The sequence below is a fragment of the Uloborus diversus genome, chromosome 2 (genome assembly GCF_026930045.1).
Source record: "Uloborus diversus isolate 005 chromosome 2, Udiv.v.3.1, whole genome shotgun sequence".
Lineage (NCBI taxonomy): Eukaryota > Metazoa > Arthropoda > Arachnida > Araneae > Uloboridae > Uloborus > Uloborus diversus.
The window spans coordinates 180,697,819-180,707,335 of record NC_072732.1 but is presented as its reverse complement, the minus strand read 5'-3'; the positions used below and the strand labels follow the sequence as shown (position 1 = coordinate 180,707,335).

Below are 9,517 nucleotides of genomic sequence, written 5' to 3'. Positions count from 1 at the left end.
ATTCCTAAAATAAATGAAAAGTTTGAAGCAAAAAAGAACTCATTTTCAAGTGCTCGAAAGCTTTGAACATTAGGATAATGTATTGCAAACCTTGAATTTTATTATTCTAACGAATGAGAGGGGTCTCGTTCGTAGTGGGGAGGGGGGATGACATTACTCTTGCGATGGTCATCCCTATAATTATACATTGATTAATATTTTTAGCTGGAAGCCCCGCTAAAAGTCTTCGCCCAGAGGCCCCCATAAAATCTAGGACCGCCACTGACCACTACATTGGCTCCCCAAATGGCAGTACTCAATGGCAGAAAACGATCTTATTTTTACTTGCAACATACATTTTCCTTTTCGCACTTGCTATATAAAGTCCCCACTCCTTAAAGAATGGATGGGATTGCTCGTTTGGAAGATTAAACCCTAACTCAAATTTTTTGGAATTTTTTCTTTGACATAAAGTAAAACTCCTGAAAAGAATGAACTAAAATTATTTGCGTTTCTGATATCTAAATTGCCTTTTTTCTCCTTATAATATAACCGATATTCTATCGGAAAATAACCGAATCTGGTTCCGGAAATTTTAGAACCTTCAACTCAGTGCCGGATCCACAGGGGGAAAAGGTACATTCGGGAAGACCCCCCCCCCCAAATACATCACAAAAAAAAAACGCCTACAACTATTCTTGCGACTTCAATTGCAAAAAATTTCCAGGGGAGAGTCATTCTAAAATGTTATCAAAATTTTGGAATTTGCAGCCTCAATTTCGAAGAAGACCCTAGTTTAAAAAACTAAAACCTTACCACTTCCTGACATTACAAAAAAATCTGGGCTGCTTTTAAAACTTTAATATTAAATATTTCCGGGGGAAAGTTTTAAACTTCATGCCTTTGGTCAATGTCTTTAAAGATGGTCTTAAATTACGTTTTATTAAAGACTTCAATTCCGAAAAAAATTCGGGGGAACATCAATGAAGATCCCCTAACACTGCATGTTTGAAGCTTTATATTATCGAAAAATTGAGGGACAGCTCCCGATGCCATCCCTTCCCTTAATGGTACCAAAGATGGTAAACAAGAGCAGTTTTAGGACTCCGATTTCGAACAATTTCTGGTGGAAAATTCCGAACCCCTTTGCTTTTTCCAATGTCATAAAAGATGACCTACAATTGCGTTTTCAGGACTTCACCTTCGAAAAATTTCCGGAGAAGTTCCTACATCGTAACATTCCTGGGGAAAAGTTCTGAACTACATGTCTTTTGCTATGTCTTCAAAGATGTCCTCAATTGCGCTTTTAGGGGACTTCAATTCCGATTTTTTTTCCGGGTGAAAGCCCCCGAAACCTCTTGCTTTGCATCATTTTAGATTTCTGAAATTGCATTTCTGCTGTCTAATGTCAAAACGCAACAAGAGAGAATTTCTGAATCTGATCCTTTTCCTTCAAGTCACCAAAGATGGCAAACAATTCTATTTTTGAAAATATACCCAGAAATTTCCAAATTTTTTCGGAGAGGGTCCTTTAAACACCTCATATTTCTATTAACTACCAAAGAACATCTGAAAATGCGTTCTGAAAAAAAATATTTGGTAGAGAGCCCAAAAACACTCTTACTTATGCAAGGATATTAAACTTTTTTAAATTTTATTTTCGTTAGTCTCTCCCCCCCCCCCACATGCATTAGTCATTCGCCACTCCTAAAAGGGTCGTCTGGATCCGCCACTGCTTCAATTCCGACTCCTTTGCCCCAAAATCAGTCAGGGGCTCCACAAGCAAGGCCCGGGTTGCGCCGGACTTAGAGGGAAAGTGACTGACTCCGATTTCGACTTTTGAATCTGACTCCGACTCTTTTGCATCACCAAAATCAGTCCGACTCCGACTCCGCTAGCAGTGGGAGAGTTGATGAGGACTAGGAGGGAAAATGACAGACTCCGGATCCAACTTCATTAAATTTAAAACATTCGCGCACCGACCTCGACTCCACACATGCAATGACGGAGTTGCGGACTTGAAGCGAAAATGACTTACTCCGATTCCGACCTTTGTAATCTTAAGGCCTCTTCGAGTAACCGACTCCGACTCTTTTAACTCAAAATCCATCCTACACTAGCAATGAGATAGTTGTGGCCTTAAAGGAAAAATTATAGACTCTGAATCCGATTTTTGTAAATTTTAAACCTTAGAGTATCAACTTCAAATCCTTTACCCCCAAAATCAGTTCGACTCCGACTCCACAAGATGGGAAAGTTGTGAACTTGGAGGTAAAAACGACTCCCAACTCCAGACATTTGTAAATTTAAAACTTTTGAGTGACGACTCCATCTCTTTTACCAGGGGTGCCCACCCACCCTAAGAAAATTTGTGAAAATCCCCCCCCCCAATAGCAAGAGAACCCGAAAGTGAAAAATAATATTTAAAACATCCCCCCTAACACTTTCAATGGCGCAGTCCAGCGCCATGACCCCCCCTCCCCCCCAGTGTGACTGCCTTAATTCCATCTCACATGAGAAAATTCAAATTGAATTGAAAACAGATACAGATGTTGAATTCTCGTGAAAAACTCCTTTGGAATAAACGAAACCAATTTTAATTTTTTCACAGGGGTGCCCACACTCCCTATGGAGAAGGGCGCGTCCCCTAAATTTCCCGAAGCCCCCCCATAAATGTCAGAGCCCCCTAAAAATGAAAAAATACCCCTCAACTCCTTCCAAAAAATTTCAATGGCGCATTCTGCGCCATGCCCCCCCCCCCTTGCTTAGGTGGGCATCAATGATTTTACCCCAAAATCAGCCTGACTCCGACTCCGTAGCCCTGAAACAGACGGATGAATTTCTAAGAAAACAAAAGATAAGTAATTTACTAAGGTTTCCATATGTGACTGCCTTAATTCCATCTCACACGTGAAAATTAAAATTGAACTGAAAACTGATAGACGTTGAATTCTCGTAAAAAGTTCCTTTGCAATAAACGAAACCAATTTTAAATTGTTCACAATAGTAGATATCAGGGGTGCCCACACCCCCTATGGACAAGGGCGCATCCTCTTAAATTTCGCGAAGACTTCCCCCCGAATGCATCAAGAACCCCCTTAAAGTGAGAAAAATACCCTTCAATCCCCCCCAGAAATTTCAATGGCGCAGCCCTGACTTTACGCCAAAATCAGCCCCAAGAACAAGGGCGCATCTTCCTAAATTTCGCAAAGACCCCCCCCCCCCCTTCGAAATGCAAGAGTCCCCTTAAAATGAGAAAAATACCCCTCAAACCCAGATAAAAATTTCAATGGCGCAGTCTGCGCCATGCCTCCCCGCTTAGGTGGGCACCCTGACTTTACCCCAAAATCAGCCCCATGGACAAGGGCGCACCCACTTAAATTTCGCAAAGCCCCCCCCCCCTCGAAATGCAAGAGCCCCCTTAAAGTGAGAAAAATACCCCTCCAACCGTCCTAAAAAAATTTGAATGGCGCAGTCAACGCCATGCACCAACCGCTTAGGTGGGCACCCACTTTACCCCCAAAACCAGCCCAAAGGACAACGGCGCATCCCCCTAACCCCCCATAAAAATTTCAATGTCGCAGTCTGCACCATGCCCCCGCCCCCGTTTAGATGGGCACCCTGACTTTACCACAAAATCAGCCCCAAGGACAAGGGCGCATCCTCTTAAATTTCCCGAAGACATCCTTCCGAAATGCAAGAACCCGCTTAAAGTAAAAAAATACCCCTCAACCCCCCTAAAAATTTCAATGGAGCAGTCAGCGCCATGCACCCCCCTGCTTAGGTGGGCATGCCGGATTTTACCCCAAAATCAGCCCCAAGGACAAGGGCGCACCCACTTAAATTTCGCGAAGACCCCCCCCCCCCTCGAAATGCAAGAGCCCCCTTAAAGTGAGAAAAATACCCCTCCAACCGTCCTAAAAAATTTGAATGGCGCAGTCAACGCCATGCACCAACCGCTGAGGTGGGCACCCACTTTACCCCAAAACCAGCCCAAAGGACAACGGCGCATCCCCCTAACCTCACCAAAATGCAAGAGCCCCCCTTAAAGTAAAAAATACCCCCCTTAAACCCCCCATAAAATTTCAATGTCGCAGTCTTCACCAGGCCCCCCGCCCCCGTTTAGGTGGGCACCCAGACTTTACCACAAAATCAGCCCTAAGGACAAGGGCGCATCCACCAAAATTTCGCGAAGACCCCCCCCCCCCGAAATGCAAGATCCCCTTAAAGTAAGAAAAATACCCTTCAACCCCCTAAAAATTCCAATGGCGCAGTTTGTGCCTTGCCCCCCCCCCCTCCCCCCGCCTGCTTAGATGGGCATCTCTGACTTAACCCCAAAACCAGCCACAAGGACAAGGGCGCATCCCCCCAAATTCCCCCCCTCCCCGGAATGCAAGAGCTCCCTTAAAGTGAGAAAAATACCCCTCACCTCCTCCCCTAAAAATTTCAATGGCGCAGTCTGCGCCATGATCCCCAATAGGTGTACACCCCTGGGATATAATAATCCAAAATTAAGGCTCAATAGCTTGCTGGCTATTACGCCTTAAAAATTGCTGGCTCAATAGCCCAGTGGCTATTACGCCTTAAAAATTGCTGGCTCAATAGCCCAGTGGCTATTACGCCTTAAAAAATTGCTGGCTCAATAGCCCTGATGCTATTACGCCGGTAATGGATGCCGGGAACATGATTGCCTGAGGCTATGCCGGCGTAATAGCTGGGGAGCTATTGAGCCAGTTACCGGCGCAATAGCCACAGCCTTAAACGTAAACAATAAGCACGAAGCACGTGCGGAAATTTATAATTTTATTTTTAGCCTCTATATTTGTTGTGAATGTGAAATTTTGACAATGACGTCGAAAACGAAAAAAATCGAATTTAAAGAGAAGTAGGTTTCCACTGTTTGGAGGAATTTTTTTCCTTCAATCAAATTATTCATAACGATATATGTGGCATTAAGAACCACAAAAGCAATTCAGAGTCCTGCTTGTAGTTCTATTGCAGTTAATTCTCGAGTAGTAGCTTTATTCTCATTGCTAAAATTGTGCACACAATGCGTGTCCTAAACAAGCAACTTTTAAATTTAATTTTGATTCAATGCACTTGCTCTGTGTCCTCTTGTGTCATAAGGTGCACTTGATTCTAGATAGATTGTAGGATTTTAGAGGGTTACATGAATGATTTAAGTTGAAACCATAACTCATAGGAGCTCTTAAATGGCTTTGCACTCAAGGATCCGAGCGAGTCTGTCCCTGGTCAAAGTAGATAGTATTCGCGCATAAATTAGCAGTTTTGTGCTCACGGCCCTTCATTTTTCCAGCTTAGACCATTGAAAGATAGACGAGCCCTCCCATTCATTCGCTATTGCATGCGCTGAAGCAGGAGTAATTATCTCCTGGTGAAAACTTCTAATAATTTTGCCGCTGTGTACCACGTGGTTAAGTCCTTCGATTTTGGCGTGAAATATTAACTCTATTTCTCAATGACTGCATCTTTTAGAGCCATTTTTAAATCGGCATAACTCAACAACGTACTGTTGAAATTGGAAAAAAGAAAAAAACTCTTATCCATGAACCAGTAAACTAAGAGCTTGCAGGTGACAGAAAAAAAAAATCGCCAAAATATTTCAGGCAGAAGGTAAAAAATAAAAATCGACGACCCCCAAAGCAGAATACTTTACAATGTTCTGCAACGTAAAATCATTTGACCAAAATTGTTCTGCAAGTACTTCAAGTATTGTACGCGAAAAAATGTGACATTTTCCACAAATTGGCTGTCAAAACTCAAAATCGTTTCATGTAGGTTTTTTTTTTTTTAACTGGACTGTTGCTATTTATTTCTGTGGAAATGAGATATTTTCGGAAATATCACAGATTTCAAACAAACGACTAATTATAGAGCACTGAATTTGGAAAATTAGTTGATCATGAAAAAACTATAAAATCAAAAAAACTTCAACAAGGTGTCAAACCTAAACCGATTGAGATTCTTTATAGTGGATGAAGATCTACTGGGAAAGTCTACAAAGGACTTATCGAATCCAACATTGTGAGCTTTCCGAAAAATTATCGTAATTTTCGAGAGTTTTAGATTTTTTTTTCTAATTTTAAGAAATCTGCAGAATTTCTGCAAAAATTCTGTCTTGAGTTGGAAGATATTTGTAGAAAATCTGCAGTTTTTACAGATTTTCTGCACCGCAGTATCTGCAGATTTTCGGCACCACAGTATCTGCAAATTTTCTGCACCGCGGTTTCTGCAGTTTTTTCGTCAACGCGGTTTCTGCAGATTTTCTGCACCGCGGTTTCTGTAGAAATTTCACTGAAATTTGCAGAATTTCTGCAGAAAATTTGTCAGTTTTCCTCTCACATTTGATCAGAATTGTTCTGCGGCTCAGGCATCTGTTCTGCGACGTACGTCGCAAATTTAGTAGTATTCTGCTTTGAGGTCGACGACTATTTCAATCCCTATGAGAATTAGTGTAGCTGTGGCAAAAGGTCTTCCGTCTAAGAACACAGTCACCTGGTCTCCCCTCACTTTCCCTTGCAAAGATTCCTGCATAAACAACCACTCCCACTTGCTGTATCTATGTCTCAATGATCTAAGCTTTCCAAAGGGGCAGGGGGATAATGAATGCTCACTCATTCTCATTTTTATTGAAAAAACAACAAAAAACATACCATGTAAAAGCATGCACTTTTCAAAGCCAGGGGAATAGGATATATGACCCTCCATGGGCGGAGTTAGAAGGCAGGCTTGGAAAGGAGGGAGAGGGGTGGGGGTAATCCCCTTTTAATAATTTTGAGACTTACCCCCTTTGAAAGCATTTTAGCCCTCTCAATAGCAAACAAAGACAAATGAAGTTTTTTTTTTTAATGGAAATTCCGTTAAATTAGTCCTGTTTTCTAATTCAAATAATTTTCCTCTTTTTTTCTCATTTGAATAATCTCATGCCTGAACAGAGCTTTTATTGGTTGCTTGGTGATTGGAATATCAGAGGTTGTTTTCATGTAGGGAAAGCCGTTTTCAATCTAAAGATTTTGTCAAATATATCAATGTTTTGAAACTTCAAAGCCAAAATACCAGAGTCTTTTTCTAATTCCTGCTGTAATTGATAAAGTTGAAGCATGCTAGTTATAGTTTGTATTTGAAGATTTTGTTTTGCTAACCTAAAAACCATATACTATCGTTTAATAATGGAAAGAGCATACAGAACATGTTTCTGGATTCATTAACTAAATTATTTGCCCTTGTGTCCGTGTTATGGAAGATTGGTTTGTAGATGGATGCCCTGACAGATGTGGAGAATAAAATCACCAGCAAAAAATTGGTATTTTCAAATTCTTGCCAGGTTTTTAAGTTTGGCCATTTTCTTTAAATTTTGGCAGGTATAAGACTCTTGATAACGGGGCATGAGGGCAAATAATATTGTGTCTCTATGTTTATTTGATTGATACTTATTTCAATTCTTTTTCTTTGTTTCTCTATTCGTGTGGTTTCTTGGTAAGATGTAAATAATGTTGTCAATTGATAAATAGCTACATTTAGTTAATTTTGTATTTCAGTTTTGAAATTTTCAAGTCTTTTGGAGCTTTTTACACTGGAGGACCAATTCAGGTAATAGTAATTAAGTTTTAAGACAAATTATTATTTAGTTTAATTTCATTTTCTGAAGTAATATTGAGAAGATTCACTTTCTTTTTTTTTTAAACCTTGAAAGATAATGCTTCAACTGCAAAACAATGTTCTGATATCATTTTACTAACTTACCACCACTTTAAAAAAATTCATCCTTATATTTATTTTAGAAAAATAACAGTAGCAAAAACTGAAGGAAAAGCTAATATTGTATAAAGGTGTGTTTCGTTGAATATTGTTATCAGCTTAAATGGAAATAAAATTCAGATTTTGAATTGAAAAAATAAAAGCATTTTGCTGGCTATATTTGTCCAGGGTTTGATCAATGGAACGTCAAAGGTACCTCTGAAAAATTTCAGTAAATTGAGAGAGAATATTGCATGTAAACATTTTATTATAATTTTTAATGATGTCTCTTCTCATGAGGTGCAGGTGTGTGAGCATGTTTGTATTTTATCATTCAGTACAATTTGTAGTTTCATTTGGGGGGGGGGGGGGGGAGCGCAAACCAAGAATTCTTCCCTCCCAAAACTTTTGAGTTTTTGGCTATGTAATTATCTAGATTTTTTAGAAAATAATGGGGAAAAACAAATTAGCATTGCCTGTTTGAATTAAATTTTAGTATAGTTAATTAACATCATAAATATCTTACTGAATATGATTATGCTTAATTTCATAATATCTGCACCTCAGAGCCAGACTAACTTCAGTTACATTCTCTCCGTTTTACAAGAGAGCAGAAAAACACTGGCTTACTGCATACAAAGAATTGGACCCTCTCTTATTGCAGGTGGCTTATCAGAAAGAATTTTTTTTAGATTATCTTAATATGGCTTGATCTGGAACGGGAGTCTACATAGAATTCTCCAAAAAAGACCCAGAAAATCTCATTTTTTGGACTTACATTAGTCAGGCTCTGAGGTGCAGATATATAACAAAAAATTGTTATTTGTTTAATGGTAAAATTAAATAAAGCGGTCTACTTAAAATATTCAGTATACAACATCTAATATTTTTTTTGAATGTCAAATGAATATTTTGCTTTAAAAAGATGTTTCATATAGTAGAACTTGTCTGCTTTTTTGGCAAAGTGATGAAATTAAATTCATGGGCTGAAAAACCACAGTTCTTTCTTTTACTAAGTTAGAAAGATATACTTGATACTTGATAATTTCTCTACAGCAGAGATTCTCAGCCTGAAGGGTTGTTTTTTATGCCCCCTGGGTAAAGCTCAAAACTCGCGGTCCGCCAGTCGCCAAATGCGACCAAGTTTCAAATTTTGGCGACCATTATTTTCACTTCAGTCGCCAATGTGGCTACCATTCGCCTATGCAACCTTCCCTGACCTATAGTCTTGATCAGGGGTGCCCATCCCCCCCAAGTTCAATGGCGCAAATTCCGCCCCCCCCAATTTTCCCTCAACTCTCCCCCCCCTTTTTTTGTTTTTAGTTCTTTTTTTTATTTTATTTATTTATTTTTTTTTAAAATAATTTTTATTTATTTTTTCTTTTTAATACATTTTTTATTTATTTTTTCTTTTAAATATTTTTTATTTATTTATGTATTTAATTATTTTTAATAATAATAATTATTTTTTTTGAAAATTTCCGTGCTACGCCAATGACACGCACAAACAAACTAAATAAATGAAATAAAAAATAAACAGAATAAAATAAAATAAATTTTAATTTAAATTAAAAATAAATCAATAAATACATAAATAAAAAGCAATTTAAAAATCCCCCCCCAAAAAATTTTGATGGCGCAACTTGCGCGATAATCCCCCCTTGTGGGGCACCCCTGGTCTTGATATATGACCTTTCCCCAAATTCTTTTGTCCACTAAAAGTTTGTCTATCGGATCGCAAGGGATGAAGGAGGGAAGGGGGGGAGTATTGTCCAATTGT

General features: G+C 39.1%; 1 protein-coding gene across 1 annotated transcript in view; it reads left to right on the top strand.

Annotated features, from left to right (window-relative positions):
• Positions 1-4,742: 4,742 nt before the first annotated feature.
• The window catches only part of LOC129217528 (transducin beta-like protein 3), an 81,660-nt gene continuing 76,885 nt past the window's right edge, over positions 4,743-9,517 (top strand). Inside the window, exons 1-2 of the mRNA XM_054851843.1 lie at positions 4,743-4,864; positions 7,539-7,590. Of these exons, the coding sequence (XP_054707818.1) occupies positions 4,827-4,864; positions 7,539-7,590 (90 nt within the window). The 5' untranslated portion in view covers positions 4,743-4,826. The remainder of the gene's footprint in view (positions 4,865-7,538; positions 7,591-9,517) is intronic.